The sequence below is a fragment of the Crocuta crocuta genome, unplaced genomic scaffold (genome assembly GCF_008692635.1).
Source record: "Crocuta crocuta isolate KB4526 unplaced genomic scaffold, BGI_CrCroc_1.0 scaffold235, whole genome shotgun sequence".
Taxonomy (NCBI): Eukaryota; Metazoa; Chordata; class Mammalia; order Carnivora; family Hyaenidae; genus Crocuta; species Crocuta crocuta.
The window spans coordinates 3,497,588-3,517,202 of NW_027531285.1; the positions used below are offsets into that span (position 1 = coordinate 3,497,588).

Consider the following 19,615-nt stretch of genomic DNA (forward strand, 5'->3'; position numbering starts at 1 on the left):
CTCCCACTGAGATATTCCACCCTTTGATGGTACCTGTGTATGAATCTATGCTTCTTGGAAGTCTAATTCGCTTTAGATACTCTGTCAGAGGCATCTTCTGGAATTTAAAACACAATATGTGATAGTAATGTTCTTCTTTTGGCTTAGCATTGCTTTCTTGTATCAGTGGTACAGCTGTGGGCTTTGCTTTGTAAGGGTAAAAAGAGATAAACACATTTTTAAGAGGTTAGGTTAGTTAAATGAGAAAAAGTTTGGATGTCTTGAAGTCAGAACATTTCAAAATCTTCTCTTCTCAATATAGGTAGATAAAGTATGTTTTGACATTGAAAATAGTGACATTAATGACAATATTCAGGTAATGAAAACACTGGAATTTGGAAATAAACAGAAATTAAAGCTTACTAGTAAATTATCTCAAAGGTGTTACAAATGGGATATATTTATTTATTTACTGTAATCTTCACACCCCCAATGTGGGACTTGAACTCACAACCTTGAGATCAAGAGTCACATGCTCTACTGACTGAGTCATCCAAGCACCCCACGAATAGGATATTTAAGGACAAGCTTAATTCTTACATATTTTGTAGCATAAATAAAGTCAGCCCTTAGGTTTACATTGAAAAGACACATTAAAAATGTACATCATTCTACAGGTTTTAGTTTCATGTTTCTTTGATTTCATACTTATCTTTCAAGTTATGGATAAATAAAGCTCAAAATAATTTTTCACCATATCTTTAATCAAAATCCAATAACTTATTAGAGCCTTTTCTTTTAAAAAAGAAATTGCTATATAATATGTAGTTTATTTTTTATTTTTTGAAAAAGTTTGTTTATTTTGAGGGAGAGAGAGAACATGAATAAGCAGAGGAGGGGCAGAGAGAGAATCTCAAGCAGGCTCTGCATTCAGTGCAGAGCCCAATGTGGGGCTTGATCTCACAACCCTGAGATCATGATCTGAGCTGAAATCAAGAGTCAGATACTTAACTGACTGAGCCACCCAGGCGCCCTTGTAGTTTATTTTAAAAATCCAACTTACCTATATAGAATTATAAGGAAACCCTCAACTCTATATAATCAATAGTTGATTTTTTATTTAACTGTTATTCAACAACCAAACTTCAATTTGACTGTTTATATATATACATATATATATGTGTGTATATATATTTACTAAGATGTATTAATAATATGTATCACTTTTGTGCTCTACTTTATTGTATTTGTTAATTTTTTCATAAACACATGTCTGTAATTATTAGGGAAGGTGATGATTGCCCCCCCATGTGATTAGTTTATAGATGTTCTTTACTATGTATATTTTTATAATTAGTACTTTGTATATCAGTGGTATTCTTCATTAATATTTACAATAAACCTTGCTATCATGGGTATTGCTGTTGGCTTGTTCAATATACCATGGGTCTAGAGGTCATGTGCAGAGGGCCGCCCTATGTTTCTTTCCTCAGGATTTTCTCTGAGCTGGCTTACCTAAAGTACTGGAGAGTTAGCAACATGCCCCAGCAACAACCTTCAGCCAATGGAAAACAGGAGTTGATGGATTGACACCCAAGCTTCTTCCTCCAAAATATAAAAGAACTTATACAACTCAACACCAAAAAAACCTCCCCAACAATCTGATTAGAAAATGGGCAGAGGACCTGTATAGACATTTTTCCCAAAGAAAGAATATATATGGCCAACAGAAACATGAAAAGATTAGGGGCGCCTGGGTGGCTCAGTTGGTTAAGTGTCCGACTTCAGCTCAGGTCATGATCTCACAGTTCGTGGGTTCGAGCCCCGCATCGGGCTCTATGCTGACAGCTAGCTCAGAGCCTGGAGCCTGCTTCAGATTCTGTGTCTCCGTCTCTCTCTGACCCTCCCCTGCTCATGCTGTCTCTATCTCTCTCTCAAAAATAAATTTAAAAAAATTTTAAAAAAAGGAAAAGATGCTCAACATCACTCAGCATTAGGTCAATGCAAATCAAAACCACAATGAGATATCACCTCATGCCAGTCAGAATGACTAGTATCAAAAGGACAAGAAATAACAAGTGTTGGTGAGGATGTGGAGAAAAGGGAATCCTGTGCATTGTTGGTGGGGATATATATTGATGCAACCACTGGAAAATAGTGTGGAGGTTTCTCAGGAGAATTCTTAAGTGTGATCCAGATAGTTTTTCAGCTGGTCAAGTCCCAGGGCCTGTAGAAGAAGCCATTTCATTAACAAATGTTTATTGTCTTAACTCCTGTCTCTATCTCTCTTGTCTGCTCTCACCTTCCTGGGTCACCCTCAATATAAACTATTTCACTTAAATTGTTGTCACAGGGTCTGCTTTTGGGGGAGCCCAAACTAAGACATTTGAAAAAATACATGTTCCCTTATAACTTCTTTCTTTCCAGTACTTTGAGGTAACAGTGCTTACCAGTTTGGGGGCTGGCTTCAGGTGAGGATATATCTCCTTCTGCCAACTTTTTCTTGTAGAGGATTGTTCTTTGATGCATTCTTCTCACCAAGTTGCGTAGCTGGGCATCAGCATACTCATTTATAACAGGGGCTCCAAGTGGTTTGCTTTTTGGACTAAATGAGAAAAAAAATGGTGATAGAGATGGATCCATGAAGAGATACATATAGGAGAGAGATTAAGTTTTTTCGCCTTCCTGATAGATCCTGGACAATTAACTGCTCCTTTCTGCAACTGAATAGAACAATTCAAAAACTAAGCTTGATGGAAACAGTGCTGGTGGAATACAGATTTACCAATGTAATATTAGAATCCACAAATAGCAAATGTCCATTCTTGACTGTAATGATCTGGATGACTGTGATTCTGCCATTTAATTGTATCATTAGAAGAAAAACAAAAAGAAACTTTACCTGGCATTTTAGGTAGACTTCTATTTTTTTAAAGTGTATTTACTTAGAAAGACAGTGAAAGTGAGATAGAGAAAGAGAGAGACAGAAAGAGAGAGAGAGAGTAAGTGGGAGAAGGGCAGAGACAGAGAGGGAGATAGAGGATGGGGCTGACAGCATGGAGCCTGAAGCAGGGCTTGATCTCACAAACTGTAAGATCATAATGTAGGCAGAATTTTAAGGTGGCCCCTGGTGTACCTGTCTTGCATAATTCTGAAGACAATAAATATGGTGCATTTTGCTCTCATAATTATTGTGTGGTATACAGCTCAGTTGACTTAAAGGTAAGAAGTTTATAAAAATGGGCCTCATGTAATCAAATAAGCCATTTAAAAGCAGAGAGTTTCTATAACTGGTGATAGAGCAAAGTTAGAGGCTTGAAACATAAGGGTAATTCTACTTCAGAGAAACTCCCAATTTTTGGCTTTGAAGAAGAAAGGGGTCCCTTCATGAGAATTACATGAAGCCTCTAGGAGCTAAGACTGATCTCAGACTAGCTGATAAGAAAACAAGGATGTCAGTCCTACAACCACATGGAACTGAATTCTCCCAATAATTTCAATGAGCTTGGAAGTAGATTCTTCTCTCGTGCCTCCAGGTAAGAGTCTAGCTGTGCCTGGCTGACACCTTCATTTCAGTTTTATGAGACCTCAGTTTTGTGAGAGTACCTAGCCTCACCCAGATTTTTGATCTTTGGAAGTGTGAGCTATTAAATGGTATTGCTTTAAGTTGCTAAATTTGTAATAATTTCTTATGCAGCAATAGAAAATGAAAATATCTAGTGTGTGTTAGTGTAGTTCCCTTTTAGAAAACATACAAACAGATAAGTACAGGGTATAAGATATAAATTAGTATACTTCATAAAGATCTGAGTTCCTTCACAGATTTTCTTTAGACTTCTAATTCATTCTCTACCTCCTTCTGAAGTTTGACACTCTGTGTCTACACACATTCATATAGGTTCTATCCACTCTCACCTCCTCACATCCATATCTGCCCTTTCCATCTCACTTCCAAACTGGAACCCATGGGGTTCACAAAAGAGCTGGGTAATCTCTGGATTTTATTAAAATTTTTTTTTATATCTTTATTTATTTTTGAGTTGGTGGGGAATGTGAGTGGGGGAGGAGCAAAGAGAGAGGGAGATGCAGAATCTGAATCAGGCTCTTGGCTCCCAGCTGGCAGCACAGAGTCCTCAGGGCCAGGCTCGAATTCACAAACTAAGAACCCTGAGATTATGACCTGAGATGAAGTTAGATGCTTAACCGACTGAGGCACTAACTGTGGGTTCTATTTAAAGAGAACCCTAGTATGAACCCCTCTCTACTAATCTCTATCCTCTACCAGGTACAGAAATATATCACATCTATAATGTTTATAGATTCCTAGACCATCGGTGGCTCTGTTTCTTTCTTAATATCATAGTATAATTTATGCCTCTTTTAAATGTCAAAAGTCCTGTCTCAACATCAAGATTCTTTAAGTGCATCACACTAAAAGCTTTATAAGCCTTCTCAAGAATGGTGAAGACTGAGGTTCAGTGGAAGAAGATCTGGTACATCTTAGACAATACAGAAATAGGGGGATATTAGGTCTACAAAACTAGAATTTTTTTCCGATTAAGAAATGTTTTATATATAAATAATTTCACAGATTTCTTCTTCAAATCTTAGTGTGCCTAGCACTTTATTCATCCATCAGTTGTTGTGTTTCTACTTTACGTATTAATGGGGGAAGCAAGGATACAAATGAGTACCTAATAAATAATAAAGATATATACAAAGTGCTATGCTCACACTGAACTTGGCCTGTGGAATCAAGGAGGGGCTTCATGGAGAAAGCATCTTAAGTCTGAAATGTTTAGAAGGCCTTTGACAGAGAAACGAAAGAAGGACCTTCCAGGCATTGAGAATAATATGTTCAGAAATGTGAAAAAACATAACACATCCAGCAAAAATTGTGGGGTGATTGGAACATAGTTGTACATGGAGGAGGCCAGGTGGCAGGGGCGGTAGGAGTGGTGGTAGTTGGGTCCAGAAAGGTGGATTGGGTCAGGTTATAGTGGTTCCTACATGATCTATTAGGAGTTTGGACATTAACCTGTAGGCTAATGGAAGCCAATGTAGAGTATTAAGCAAATGAGGGGTATGAGCAGATAAAAGTTTTAGAGACACAGTAATAGTGCAGAGTTGAAGAGGAACAGTATAAATACATGGATGCAAGGAAAGAAGTGAGTGTGTTAGGTTAGAATTATAAAAGAAAAAGAGAAGGTGTAAAGAAATATTTTAGAGCCAGAAATGAAAGGATTTGAACTTTCTTGATCTTCTGGATAAATCCAAATAAGGACTTAAGTATAACTTCTAAGTTTCTTTTACAAGAGTCTAGCTTCATGAAGATGACATTAATATAAATAGGAATTCAGAAAGATGTTTGTATATAGTGGGTGTGTAGAAAAATGAGTTTTTTTGATGTATACATATACTCAATTTAAGACGTTTGTGGAACCTTGTGTGATAGGACTTTGCCTGTGCTACCCAGGAGACATCTGAAATCCAGTTCTGGTGATAAGGCCTTGGTGGTCATCAGTGTATATGTAATGTGTGCAGAGATGTATGTATGTAGATGACATCATTATCGACTGAAGTTCTCAAGGTCAGAAACTGTGTTTTCTTTATACTCCACAAGACCTAGGACAAGGTAAGTTTTCAATAAATGCTTATTGAATAAAAAACCCCACTACTTCTAACCTTTTGTTTGACCTTATATGCCGCAGTGCACTAAAAAAAAAATCTATAAAAAGTGAAGTTGAGACTTGCTGGATCATTAACTATAAAGGCAGGTATTCAAACTGTCAAAATATCTAATCCAAACTTTAAGACCTAAGGAGAGTGTTTTTTTCTTTTTTCCTGAATCACTGATAAGCCCTAATTGACCATATAATTGCCACTTAATCACACTAGTTTTTATTGTGCAAATTTACCTCATGATTAAAATGCTCAAAATTATATTAGAAAGCATGCCAGCATTTCAATGCATATCTATATTTCAACTACAATATAGTTTTCTTTTTGTATTAGCTGAGCATTATATGTCAATTTATTTCATCTTTTCTTTTTTTCCCAGTTATAGAGTAATCCTTGTTCATCTTCTCCCTTACTGACATATATGCAGAGGCTATGAATGTATTTTTCTTTAGGTAATTTTGTGACTGAATGAAAAAAGTCATGTATTTTCATGAGATAAACAAAAAATCAAATGAGGGTAGGAGAGAGAAGCAGTGGATATGCCTCATGTAACTATGCTTCATTTGAGTGATATTTGATATTTCTTGTTCATGTTACTAACCATATTTTTATTTTTATTTTTTATTTTTTTGAATTTTATTTTTTTTATTTTTTATTTTTTACAAATAGTTTATTGTCAAATTAGTTTCNGGATGTGTCAAGTAAGAAGTTGCTGCGGTGGAGGTCAAGGAGGTTGTTTCCTGCTTTCTCCTCTAGGGTGTTGATAGTTTCCTGTCTCACGTTCAGGTCCTTTATCCATTTTGAGTTGATTTTTGTGCATGGTGTGAGAAAATGATCTAGTTTCATTCTTCTGCATACTAACCATATTTTTAAAAGAATTATTCCTCATAACTCCTTGATGAACCATATCTTACATAAATATGTAAACATCTTCCACATTTTGGTAAAGAAATGGAAGGAAAGTCTTATTAAAACTCTTTTATTGAAATGAGTGAGGCTTTTAAAATTTGTTTATGTATCTATGGGAGCATAAAAAATTAGTTGTTAGAGTGACACTTATTCCTGTTTTTTTTTTTTTTTTAAATAAGGGTAAAGAGAACACTGATTTAAAATAAAAGCTGATAAAAAATAGTGGTACTCTTCAAATTCAATCAGAGATATAAGCAAAAAAATCATATATTTGACAATTGTTCTTGCATTTCAGGTTGCAGAAGCTTTCTCAGTCCAGGGTGAATGCATCATAGTAATATTGAGATGGGTTAGAAGTAGGCCTTTCACTTGCAAAGGGAGAGAAAAGCCATGGTGAAAGAGGAGGTAGGAAAGAGAAACTTGTGGTCTGCAGGAGTATTCAGGATATTGATTGTATTTATTTATATTTATTTATTGTTATTTTTGAAAGCAAAAGAGCACACACATGTACATGCGAGCTGGGGAGGGGCACAGAGAAGAGGGCAGAGGATCTGAAGTGGGCTGTGTGCTGACAGCAGAGACCCCAAGGTGGGATTTGAACTCATGAACCATGAGGTCATGACCTGAGCCGCAGGTGGATACCTGATCAACTGAGCCATCCAGGTACCCTAGTATATCAATTTTAAGAAAGAGTACATCCATAAGATGTGGATCTTTAAACTGATTCTTTTAAACTATTGTGTTTATTGAGACTCTTGGAAAGTTTTTATGTACAGTTAGTGATACCCGTTTTCAGTTTAAGGTTGTTGCTTTAGTATAATGCAAAGGGACGACTACTTTTGCTGAGGTAAAATGGATGGTGGCAGTCAAGAATGAGTTCGCAGTGAAGGATGAATGGTACTTTGATTGATAATCTAGAGGGAAAATATACAAGGCAAAGGATACAGCCTGAGAAAAAGTATACCAGTTGCTGCTCTGTGGAGAATAATAAAAGCTCAAGCATTTAACATAAAATCCCAAATCACCTATGATTTTGTTTGAAAGGTCAGTTGAGACCAATGGGGAAGCATATCAGGATTCTAAGCAGAAAAGGGACATTATTAACTATATTTTGGAAAAATAATTGAAAAAAATAAAGATAATTAGTTGTGTGGAAGAAGTATGACTTGAAGAAAGGGAAAGTTGAGTTAAAATATATGGGTTAAGGTAGCAGTAGAAATTTCAAGTTTGGTGGGTGTACTACATTGAATAGTGTTCTGCCTAAACTTCAGGATGTGACCTTACTTGAAAATAAGATCTTTACAAATGTAACTAAGTAAGTTAAGATGAAGTCATACTGGAGTTGGGTGGGCCCTTAACCTAATAATGACTGGTGTCTTTACAGGAAGGCCAAGTGAAGATAGGGAGGACACACACAGGGAGAACACCATGTGACAATGTAGGCAGAAATTGGAGTGATGTATCCACAAATCAAGGAACACCACGGATTGTTGGCAACCAACAGAAGCTAGGATAGGGGTGTCGACCAGATTCTCTCTCAGGATTCCAGAAGGATCAAAGTTGAAGGCACCTTGATTTCAGGCTTCTAGCCTATAGAACTGTGAGAGGATAAATTTCTGTTGTTTGAAGCCCTTCAGTTTATGGTAATTTGTTGTGGCAGCCCTAGGAAGTTAGTTAGCAAAGTGGATGGCTGTGATGCCACGTAACTCAGATGGAGGCACAAGTTGTAAGATAACTATAAATGCATTCAATTCAGTATATGTTAAACTTGAGGTGTGAATGAAGAATCAAGGTCTTTTTAAAATATACTCTGTAGAGCAGGAAGTTGAGAATTTGTGTCTGGATTTCAAGCAGGAAGGACTGAGCTGTATGCAGATGTTAAACAAGGATCACCTTTCTAGAGGTGATGGTGGGAATTATATAGTGGATGAAATTGCTGGTAAGAGCCTGCATAGAGCAAGAAAAGATTGGGAGGTCAGACCTTGTAATTTGCTGACATTTAAGGAGTAGCATAAGATAAGGAATTGAGAAATAGCAATTAGAGAGGTAGATCTGAGAGAAAAAAATGTCACAAAATCAGAAAAAACTAAGAGTTTGGAAAAGAAAATCAGTTGTGTCTTATGCAGCACACAAACGGCAAATTTTGTCATTTTTGTCTTGACAAGTATTTTGTAAAAAAGTGCAAAGACTCTGCCTTTGTTCTCAAAGTGATATTTTGCATTTCCATTCATTATTTCCTGAACTCAGTTAAAAGTGGTATTTATTACTGTTAGTAAAATCTTGAATAAACTTTGGCTTTTGCAAACTTTATCTGATTCTCATTAATGCTTAATTAAGAATTAAATTCATTTTTTATTAAAGACTTAATGCTTTTAAAAAATTCCAGTTGATTAAAGTCCTTTAAAACCTACTATTGACGATATGTTGAATAACAAACAGGGATTGGACAAAGAATATTATATTCCAATTTGGGAAAACTTTGAGGGGAGAGAGGAGCAGATCTTTTTTGTTTGTTGTATTTTCTCAATAATTAGTGATACATTAAGACAATTGTTCTCAATGATTACATTTAAAGAAAAGAAACCCGCTTTGAATAAGGGTACATTTTTGTAGGCATAAATTTCTGAATCAAAATACTTGAAATTAGCACAAAATCCTGATTCTTACCAATGTATCTGGTGGTTGACTATAAAACCTACAAATTTTAAGGAAGTATGGGCTAGTGTAGTTATAACTCAACCAAGCCTCACTTGCTTTCCCTCTCATATACACCTCTAAATGCTGTGAAGATTTTGAGTTGTTTATCACATTTCACTTGTGCATATGGTATTGTTTGTACACATTAGTTTGTACATATGGAAATGTACATATGGATATTATGATGCACAGTTTCCTAACCTAAATTCTTGATCTGTCTAGAATATGCTACAATGCATTTGTGGTTCCAGAACTTGTTTCTGAACCTCTCGCCAGCAGTCCACTCTCTAGAGCTTTCCTTCTGTTAATCTATAAGTGTTGGAGGTTGTGTCCAAGATATTTATTGTTATTGTTATTGAATTACATTATAGTAGCCCACAAATGTAGTGGTGCCTCACTTTGTTAATAGTTGAACAACAATTTAAGACTAAAAAAAGAAAAAAGTTATAAAAAGTGTCACACAGGTTATAGATTTATATCCACAAGACCCATATGTACACATCAACATACATACACACCAACATGCCTATAGCAATCCTCCCCAAATCTTAGTCCAACTGGAAAGAGGATGAATACACATATCAATATATAAACATAAAATATTCATAATACTAATACATTTCAGATCAGTAAACATTACATTCTCTAATGATGTCAGGTATTTTTTTAGATTAAGGTGAGCAACAACCTTAATAAATGATAAAAAAATGTTTTTTCATTTTTTCCATATAGTAGTAGCCTGCAAGAGTCAAACAATCTGCTCACAAAATGTTCCTGAAAACTGGTGTATTTTGAATGTCTCATTCATGTATTTAACAGATATTTAGAGTGTACTTACTTTGCATGAGGAAAGGTAACATGTTCTATATTGACTCTGAATATTCTTTAAATACTTTTTTTAAAGTTATATCTATGCCCAGTATGAGGCTCAGACTCATTACCCTGAGATCAAAAGTCACATGCTCTACTGACTGAAACCAGCCGGGAGCCCTGACTTTGAAGATTTCTTAGTTAATAGTCTTTTCTTTCATTTTACATATGCCATTATATTTATTCTTACTTATTAGGTTCTTCTGAGTAAATTGCTGGGGTTTTTATTCAAAACTGATTCATTAGAATGCACCATCGACTTAACTATGTACTTCACCCCATGCAATTTATACATTGATGCCCTATCCCCCAATGTGACTGTATTTGGAGATAGGGCCCTTAGGAAGGTAATTAAGGAGTCATAAGGTTTAGGCCTTAATCCAATAGGATTGGTGTCCTTAGAAAAGAGGAAGGGACACCAAAGGGCTTGCTCTGTGTGCATGCACAGAGGAAGAGCATGTGAGGACACAGCAAGAAGGCAGCCATCTATAAGCCAAGAAGAGAGGTCTTAACCAGAAACCCTGACAGCACTTTGATGTGGATATTCAGATTCTAGAACTGAGAGAAAATAAATTTCTGTTGTCTAAACCACTCAGTTTGTGGTATTTTGTTATGGCAGCCTGAGTACACTATTATAGAAGGTGTACAAGTCTAGAAAAAAAGGGATAAAGCTATTTTAAGAAGCAGACAAAAAAGTAAATCAAGATAATGGACTGAATGCCATAAATCTCTAGAAATGACAAAAGATTAAAAAAATCTACAGTGCTGGAAAACAAATAGGAAACTTCTAACCAGAAAACAAAAAATTTGAGAAGTTTCTTAAAGACAGAAAGTACATGGGTTCATATGTTAACTTGTTTAGTTCTCCCAAATTATGACATACTTACAACAGTACTCCTTTTGTTATTTTTAATGAAGAAACCCATTGCCCAACACACTCACAGAAGTTATTTGTTGTAAAGTGAGAGAAGGTTCTGGGGTGCCTGGATGGCTCAATCAGATAAGCGTCTGACTCTCGATCTCAGCTCTGGTCATGATCTCACGGTTTGTGAGATGGAGTCCCATGTTGGGTTCTGTGTTGACAGCAGGGAGCCTGCTTAGAATTCACTCTCTTCATATCTCTGCCCTTCCTCCCCTCTCAAAATAAATAAACTAAAAAAAAAGTGAGAGAGGTTCTGGAAGTGTTTTACCTTTTGGGGGGTAGACTTAAGGGAGTCTTAAGGGGTCCTGGCCAATCATTGGGGTGATTACACAGAGTAGTGAAGTCGGTTGCTTTCTTTCTTACCTAACCTTCACTGAATGTTATCATCCCCCAGGTTGTGGCAGTGAGACGGGATTTGGGCTGGAAAAGCAGGGCTGTCTCCCAGGTGAATGACAAGAATCAGAAGAAATAGGGGACTCTATGTCCAGACGATGAGTTAGTGTTACACTTCTTGGCAATGTGTTCTCTCCCACAATTGCTGTAGAAAGAATATATTAAATGGATCAGAATCTACAGCAACAGTTTACCACATAGTGGAGTGAGGTGAGGAGGTGGAATAAGAGGGAGTTCAGTGAGAATGAGTTTCCCCACATGAAGGCAGCAAAGGGGGGTATTGTCTGTATCCAGTTTAATAAAAGCTATAAATGACTGAAAGTTGGGGGCGCCTGGGTGGCTTAGTCAGTTAAGGGTTCGACTTTTCGCTTAGGTCATGATCTCGCGGTTCGCGGGTTCGAGCCCCGCGTCGGGCTCTGTGCTGACAGCTCAGAGCCTGGAGCCTGTTTCGGAGTCTGTGTCTCCCTCTCTCTCTGACCCTCCCCTGCTCACGCTGTCTCTCTCTCTCTCTCTCTCCTAGAAATAAATGAAAATATTAAAAAAAAATGACTGAAAGCTTGGTCTCTTTTTTATCATCAATGAGTGTTGATAATTTTGAACAATGTCGATAATAAAATACTTCTACAGCCTCAAGGTAGACCACTCTTATTGCTCCCTTTTTTCAGTGTTTATTTATTTTGAGAGAAAGTGTGTGAGTATGAGTGAAGGAGGGATGGAGAGAGAGGAAGAGAGAATCCCAAATAGGCTCCACACTCAGTGTGAAGCCCAATGAGGGGCTCCATTTCACCACCAGGAAATCATGACCTGAGCTGATGTCAAGAGTCAGATGGTCAATCAGCTGAGCTACCCAGTCTCCCTGTTGTTCCATTTTGTGCACCACCAATCTACACAAGTTATAGGGAATTTCAAGTACAAAGACAATGACATAAGCTAAGAATTACCAAACAATTGTACAATATCAACATTATCAGAAACACTGATGTAAACAAACAGAAAAACTAATACCCGAGGAAATGAAAAAAAAACAGACAATAATTAAAAATAGAGATAAGAAAGATATCTATTTTATGTTAATTGGACTAGATTATTTTGAAAGAGTATCAATTAGAAGCTTGGAGATAAAAAGTTTGATCATTGGGAAAACAAAAATATAAACTAAATAAAAATGAAGATACTATCTTTTTTCACAATTGAAGAAATATGCAAGCCTTCAGATTCAAAAAGGCCACCAAATGCAAGTGAGATGAATAAGAGAAAACTCAAACTTAGCACACCAATATAAATCTCAGAACACTAAAATTAAGAAGAAAAGTGTTAAGAGCTTCTAGAGGTGGAAAAAAAAAATCCCTATAAATAAAGAAGCATTAGATGGGCACCAGATTTCTCACTGACATTACTGGATACTAGAAGTTAATAAAGCAGCATCTCAAAATTTCTAAGGGAAAATAAATTTTCCTTGAACTCCATCTGCCAAACCCTATATAAAATCAGCTTTTCACTTTACTTAGGGAGACTTTACCTTCCAAGTACAGCTCTGCCTGGCTTAGGAAGCAACAAATTCAATTTTTGTGTCAGGTATTATATGTTGGCCTCTTCCTTTGACATTAGGAAGATAGTTTAAAAGGTAAAAAGGGTTTAAAAAGAGGAAACAGATGAAGGAGTTGGGATTTTAGTTACTAGAGAATATAGAACTCTGGCAAAATCTATATTGAGAAATTCAGTTTAGGCCTTGAAGCTAAAGTAGATTTTACAATCTTTCCCTCAATCTAAATTTGGGAACCACATGCTGAAGAGAAATATGCTATTTCTGTAGGTCAGATTGTGGGTCTACTTATCCACCTACCCACCTTGAGTGGAAATCTTTCCTCAGAAGTAATCCTTGCCCAGATGGGTTTATTGCATAGGAGAGGGGGAAAACAAACAAACAAACAAACAAACAAACAAACAAACGAAAGGGTGAGGGCCTGGTTTCTTGCTTTCAAGACACAGGAATCCCAATCACTACTAAAACATAGCAGAACAATGTTTTGGGTTCTAACTTGATTAGCAATTTCTCTTGCTATGAGTAAATTGGGAATGAGACAGTGGACAGCAAGAAGCAGATGTGACAAAGGGGATGTGGAACTATTTTAACTCCCCCAAACAAATGCCAATTACCCTGAGGCAGATTTGTCATTGCCTTGGCAGCAATATGTGTGGGTGTGGCCTGGAGACAGAAACAGAATGTTATGATTCAGAGCAGAGACTGGCTTCTTTCAAAGGGGTGCCAGTGGAAATAAATGTATGTGGAAAGCTTTGCAGGAAGGGGTTCCATTTGGGTTAATTCAATAATTTAAATGTGAAGAGAGGCAATCTGTAGAAAGAGGGAAACCAAAACTGCCAGAGTTCATGAAGCAAAATCACAGGAGATCCTTAGAGAAACCAGATACAGCACATAAGGAAATTACACTAGGAAAGGGAGGAGAAGTCAGAGTGCCGATTATCAGCACATAGTTAGGTCACAGTTATGTACAATGGGAACAAGACTGCTGAATAGAAGTCTAAACTCCGATGGCCTGTATGTGATTGTGGTCAGCTTCTAGCCTAGAGAGCAAGGATCCCAGTCCCTGACCATCTAGAAATTAGGAGTTTCAGTATCTGAGGGGGCAAAGTTCTTGAAAAGATTCTTCCTTAAGAGTGAGTGTATAGTAAATGGTTAGCAGGGATGCATTTCTTAGATTGGAAAATATTTGCACAGATTCTTTCCTGTGAAACCACAGAGAGACATCATTTATATTCCAGGTAGATAATTAACAGTATAATAAAGAAATAATGACAAATGAATATTCAGTTTGATGTTGAGATAAAGGAGAGGGAAATCCATATATTTAAGGGATACTCTGAGTGCCAAATTCATGGCTTCTTTTCCTTCTTCTAAATGTTGGGAAGAAACAACAAATTGATCCGAAGCACTGAAGAGCCAAATTAAATCTGTTTAAGAAGTTGGCTAGGCATGTGGGTAAAATTTAAATAATTCTGGCTTTTAAACTACTAAAAGGAAGGATGAAGTGTCTATTAGAAATAGGTTAGTAAAAAACCAGATGAGTGGGACCTGAGTGGCTCAGGTGGCTGAGCCTCAGACCTTGGATCAGGTCATGGTCTTACAGAGTTTGAGCTGGAGCCTCAAGTTGGTCTCTGCGCTGACAGCACAGAGCCTGCTTGGATCTCCTGTCTCCCTCTCTCTCTGGCCTTCACCTGCTTGCGTGTGCATGTGCGCTCTGTCTCAAAAGTAAATAAATATTAAAAAAAAAAAGCAAGATGAAATTACAAGTTGCTGATAACTAACTGCTGAAATTCAGTGAGAGAATAGTGCTAGTAGCTTGCCTCTACACTGAAAATTTCCTTGAGATGGAAGCAGACCATGACAGCTTTCCTTTTTTGTTAGTAATTATATTTTCATCAAGAAATCTGTGCTGACTGGGACACTGCCATAGTTTTGATTGCTGTCAGTTATTACTGCTGGTTCAGACTGTAGGACATTCATGCCATCATGAAAAACACAGCAACTGATTTTTGACAAAAGTGCAAAAGCAATTCTAAAGAGGAAGGATAGCTGCTTTGACACATATGGTGCTAAAGCAACTGGACATTTAAGGCAAAAAAGTGAACTTTAACCTAAACCTCATACTTCATACAAAAAATTAGCTCAATATGGATCATAAGCTTAAGTGTAACACAAAGTGTAACACAGCTTAAGTGTAACACAAAGTGTAACACATTATTATATAATGTTTTAGAAAAAGTAGAAGAAAATCTTATCTGGGGCTAGGCAAAGAGTTCTTAAATTTGATACCAAAAGAATAGTCTATAGGAATAATTAATCCTAATTATAATCCTAAATAATCTAAGAATAATTAAGCCTAATCAAAATTAAAAACTTTTGTTCTATTAAAAGATCCTATTAGGAGGATGAAAAGCACCATGGGAGAAAATATTTTCAAACAACATATTGAACAGAGATCTAGTACCTAGAATATAGAAACAACACTACAACTGTGAAGCAAAAAATAAAAACAATTTGATTATAAAGGGAGGAAATGACGTGAACAGTCATTTCATGGATGAGGGTATGCAAATGGCAAATAAGCTCATGAGACGATGAATGGTATCACGGACCATTAGGAAATGCTAATTAAAACCACAATGAGATATTACCATATCAATCAGAATAGCTAAAATAAAAACTGGTGACAACACCAAATGCTGGCAAAGATATGGAGAAACTGGATCACTCATACTTTGCTGTTTAGTATGTAAAATGGTACAGACACTCTGGAAAACAGTTTGGCAGTTTCTTATAAAACTAAGCATGTAATTATCATATGATCCAATTAGCATTTGATATGTTGGACATTTATCCCAGAGAACTAAGAAGTTGTGTTCACACAAAAACCTGTTCACAGATGTTCATAGGAGTTTTGTTATAAACGGAATACTGGAAACAACTCAGATGTCCTTCATTGACTAAACTATGGTTCAGTCATATAATGGAATACTACTCAGAAAAATTTTTTAAAAAGGATTGAATTATTGATGCACACAACTAGAATGAATCTCTAGGAAATTACACTCATTAAAAGTCAATAGCCAAAGTTTAAATATCATTTATTATTCCATTTATATAATGTTCTTAAACTGACAAAATTATAGAGATAGAGAACACATTAGCAATTGTCAGGAGGCAGGTAGGGGATAAAGTATGGGATAGGGAGTGAGATGCAGATGCATGTGGTTATAAAAGGGCAATTGGAGAGATCCTTGATGGAATTATTTTGTATTTTGATGGTGGTGATATGAATTTACACACACACACACACACACGCACACAAATACACAAATGAATACAAATAAAATGGGAAATCTGAATAAGATCAGTGGATTATAACCGTTAATATCCTGGTTGTAGCATGGTACTATATATAGTCTTGTAAGATATTACCATTTGTTATAGGGTATGTGGGAGCTTTCTATATAATGTCTTACAATTGAATATAAATCTATGATTATCCCAAATTAAAAAAAAACAAAACTACCATCATTAACCTGAAGAACACCGTTATACCTATTTAGTTAAGTTCAGCATACTGAGGTAGAAACATGGTGTTCTACAACCTTGCTATTCAAAAGACTGGTCTATAGACCTGTAGTATCGGCATCCCTGAGAGCTTGTCAGAAATGCAGAATATCAGGCCCTGCCCTAAATTTTTTAAAACAGAATCTGCATTTTGAAAAGCTCTTCATATCATTTGTATGCACATTAAATTTTGAGAAATACAGTTCCATTAAAATTAATCTTGCAAAAGCTTAAATCCAAATGTTGGTAGGAACCACACTTTTTCCTTGGCTTATGTCCCCTTTTTTATTCTTGAGGGAAAGGCAGAAAGTTCTCACTTTTCTTGAATGCTAGCTGTGTCAATATTACACGTGATTCTTACAAAACTCAATGAGATGAGCTTTATTATATCTTTCAGATGAACTGAAAACCTGTCTGATTGAAAAGTCATTCATGAAAATAGGTGATAGAAGGTTATAAACAAATTATGACAAAGCTATAGAAAAGGAAACTGGATCTAATTAGAACTCAATGTTTTCTGATCTTTAAAAGGTGAGTATTTTGATTTTAAAAAAGCCACACTAGTCTGACAGTGCACATCTTCTCTTAAAAAGTAGAGAACATTTAGAGTACGTGGAACACAACTCCGTGAGAATCTAGTTATTTGGGTCCTACTTTAGTAATATGTGTTGGAAGGTGAATTTGTTAAAATTGAATGACATTAACTTAAACTTAGTTTGCTTACATGCAAGGTAAAGCTAATATTTTGTACAGGATAAAATTTTGATAAAAGATGGGAAAAACACTTGAACCTTTAAGAGGAAAATGTGGAAAGCCAAGAATCCCATATGGTACTATAACATAAGTTTTCAAGCCTTTTCAGAGAGGCAGGCCACTCTCCTGTTGAACATTATCATCAAATTTTATGGTCAATATTACTTACCATGTCTTGTGCAAATAATGTGTATAGTCTGTCACATACTGTATTACACTGAATATTCAATTCGAATAACCTAGTTTCTGAAGGGCATAACAGCATATAGTGATGAAACTTACTCATAAATCATATGGGCATGGTTGAGGGAGCTCACTATTTGATCTGTCTATAGTTAGTACAGATCTTGACTGTGCATCACAGATTTTTATGTAAATCAGAGACATCAATAGTCATATAAATTTGCATTTACAACTTGATTTCTATTAGTGAATGTGACAGAATCATCCTATCCACTACAAGCAAACTACAAAATAAAAGTAAAGTAAAAGGCACATAACTTTAAAATATTTCAGAGACCCTTTGGCTCTGTTCTTTTTAATTTGATATTTGAGAAGGAGAGGTAATTATTAGAAGAATTATGAAGGTATCATTTTGGAAACAGAAATTTATGTTTGGCTTTCTAGCAATAACCTGGACTCAGAGGGCTCTGCAATTCATAAGTGGCTGGGATTATTACGGTTCCTGCCATGCTACTTGGAATACTAGGTTCTTAAATTTGTTACTCAGGTGATATTTGTCATAAAGCCTTTAAGTTAAGTATGGTGATGTTGGAAGCAAAAGAATGCATCACCATAGCTGGGGATAGGTATATTTCTGTTATACTCATGAATAGTAGATTTTCTTATTTACTTGTGTGCAGGGTAAATTCAAGTTTTGTGGTGCTGGAAACTTTTATTATTTATAGGGATCTTTTAAAGAAAAAGAATAAATAATTATGACTTCTAATTTCAACAGTCTTCAGTGAAAGACTCTGAAACTTAGGTTTATTAGCTTTGCAGTAAATTCACCTCTTTAGGTATTACAGATGTATTAAAAAAAAAAAAAAGCCCAGTGTTTTAAAAGCCACTTTCCATAGGTACCACTTACTACCAAGTTGGATGTATATAATAAAAAAAAGTGGAGAATAAGTGTTGGCAAGGTTGTGGAGAAATAGGAATCCTTATACTTTGCACATTATTGAGACTATGAGGTGGTTCAGGGGTTTGGGAAACACTTTGGCAGGTCCTCAAAAAGTTAACTACAGAATTATTATATGACCCTACAAATTCCCCTCTTAGGTATATATCCAAAATAATGGAAAGCAGGTATTTAAACAAGTTCGTGTATAAGCTATTTACAATAGCCCAAAGATGGAAACAGCCAAAATGTCCATCAGTAAATGAATGGATAAACAAATATTGTATATACATACAACAGAATATTATTCAGCTATAAAAAAAGGAACAACATGATACATGCCATAACATGGGTGAACCTTGAAAACATTATGCTAAGTGAAAGAAGCCAGTCACAAAAAGTCATATATTGCATGATTCCATTTAGATGAAATATCTTGAATAGATGAATTTATAGAGCCAGAACACTGATTGGGGGATGATAGGAGCTTGTAAAAGGAGTGAATGGGGAGAAACTGTTTAATGGGTAAAAGATTTTACTTTAAAGTGATAAAAATGTTTTGGGACTAGATAGAGCAGTTGAATAACACTGTGAATGTACTAAATGCTTCTAAACTGTTCACTTTAAAATGGCTGATTTTATGTTATGTGGATGAATTTCAGTTCAATCAATTATTTTTTTAAAAATCCACCATCGATTCATTTACTCAATTATTAATTATTATTAACATTACAATATTACATTAAATTATCATGTGTCAAATCCCAAGGAGAAGTTTTTATGGAGTGCCTGTTATAAGATAGGTATCTGAATGTACTAAGAAAGTAAGTCACATTATTTGTTCTTAATAATTTATTATCAAAATTTAAAAAAGCTTTATGAATGTTAACACAATCATAGAATTGTGTGATATTCACAATGAGTGATAAGGAAGGACTTGTCAGATAGGGCTTCAAAAGGCAAATGGGTTTGAGATTATTGTGATGGGTGTGTGGGTTTCAATAATGGAGGAAAGTATGGGGGTAAGAAAGGGAGCAGGGACACAGGGATGGGAATGAGTGTGGTCTCATGGGAGTTAAAGAGAGGACCAGTAGAGAAATGTTTTAGTTTATATTTGGATATAAAGTTTGATAGATATAATGAGGTCAGATAGCTGACTTGGTGGCCCAGCAGAAGG

General features: G+C 35.8%; 1 protein-coding gene across 1 annotated transcript in view; it reads right to left on the bottom strand.

Moving 5' to 3' along the window:
• The window catches only part of CNGB3 (cyclic nucleotide gated channel subunit beta 3), a 143,058-nt gene that overhangs the window by 82,699 nt on the left and 40,744 nt on the right, over positions 1–19,615 (bottom strand). Inside the window, exons 4-5 of the mRNA XM_077771289.1 lie at positions 2,430–2,584; positions 34–186 (exon numbers count right to left, since the gene is read on the bottom strand). Of these exons, the coding sequence (XP_077627415.1) occupies positions 34–186; positions 2,430–2,584 (308 nt within the window). The remainder of the gene's footprint in view (positions 1–33; positions 187–2,429; positions 2,585–19,615) is intronic.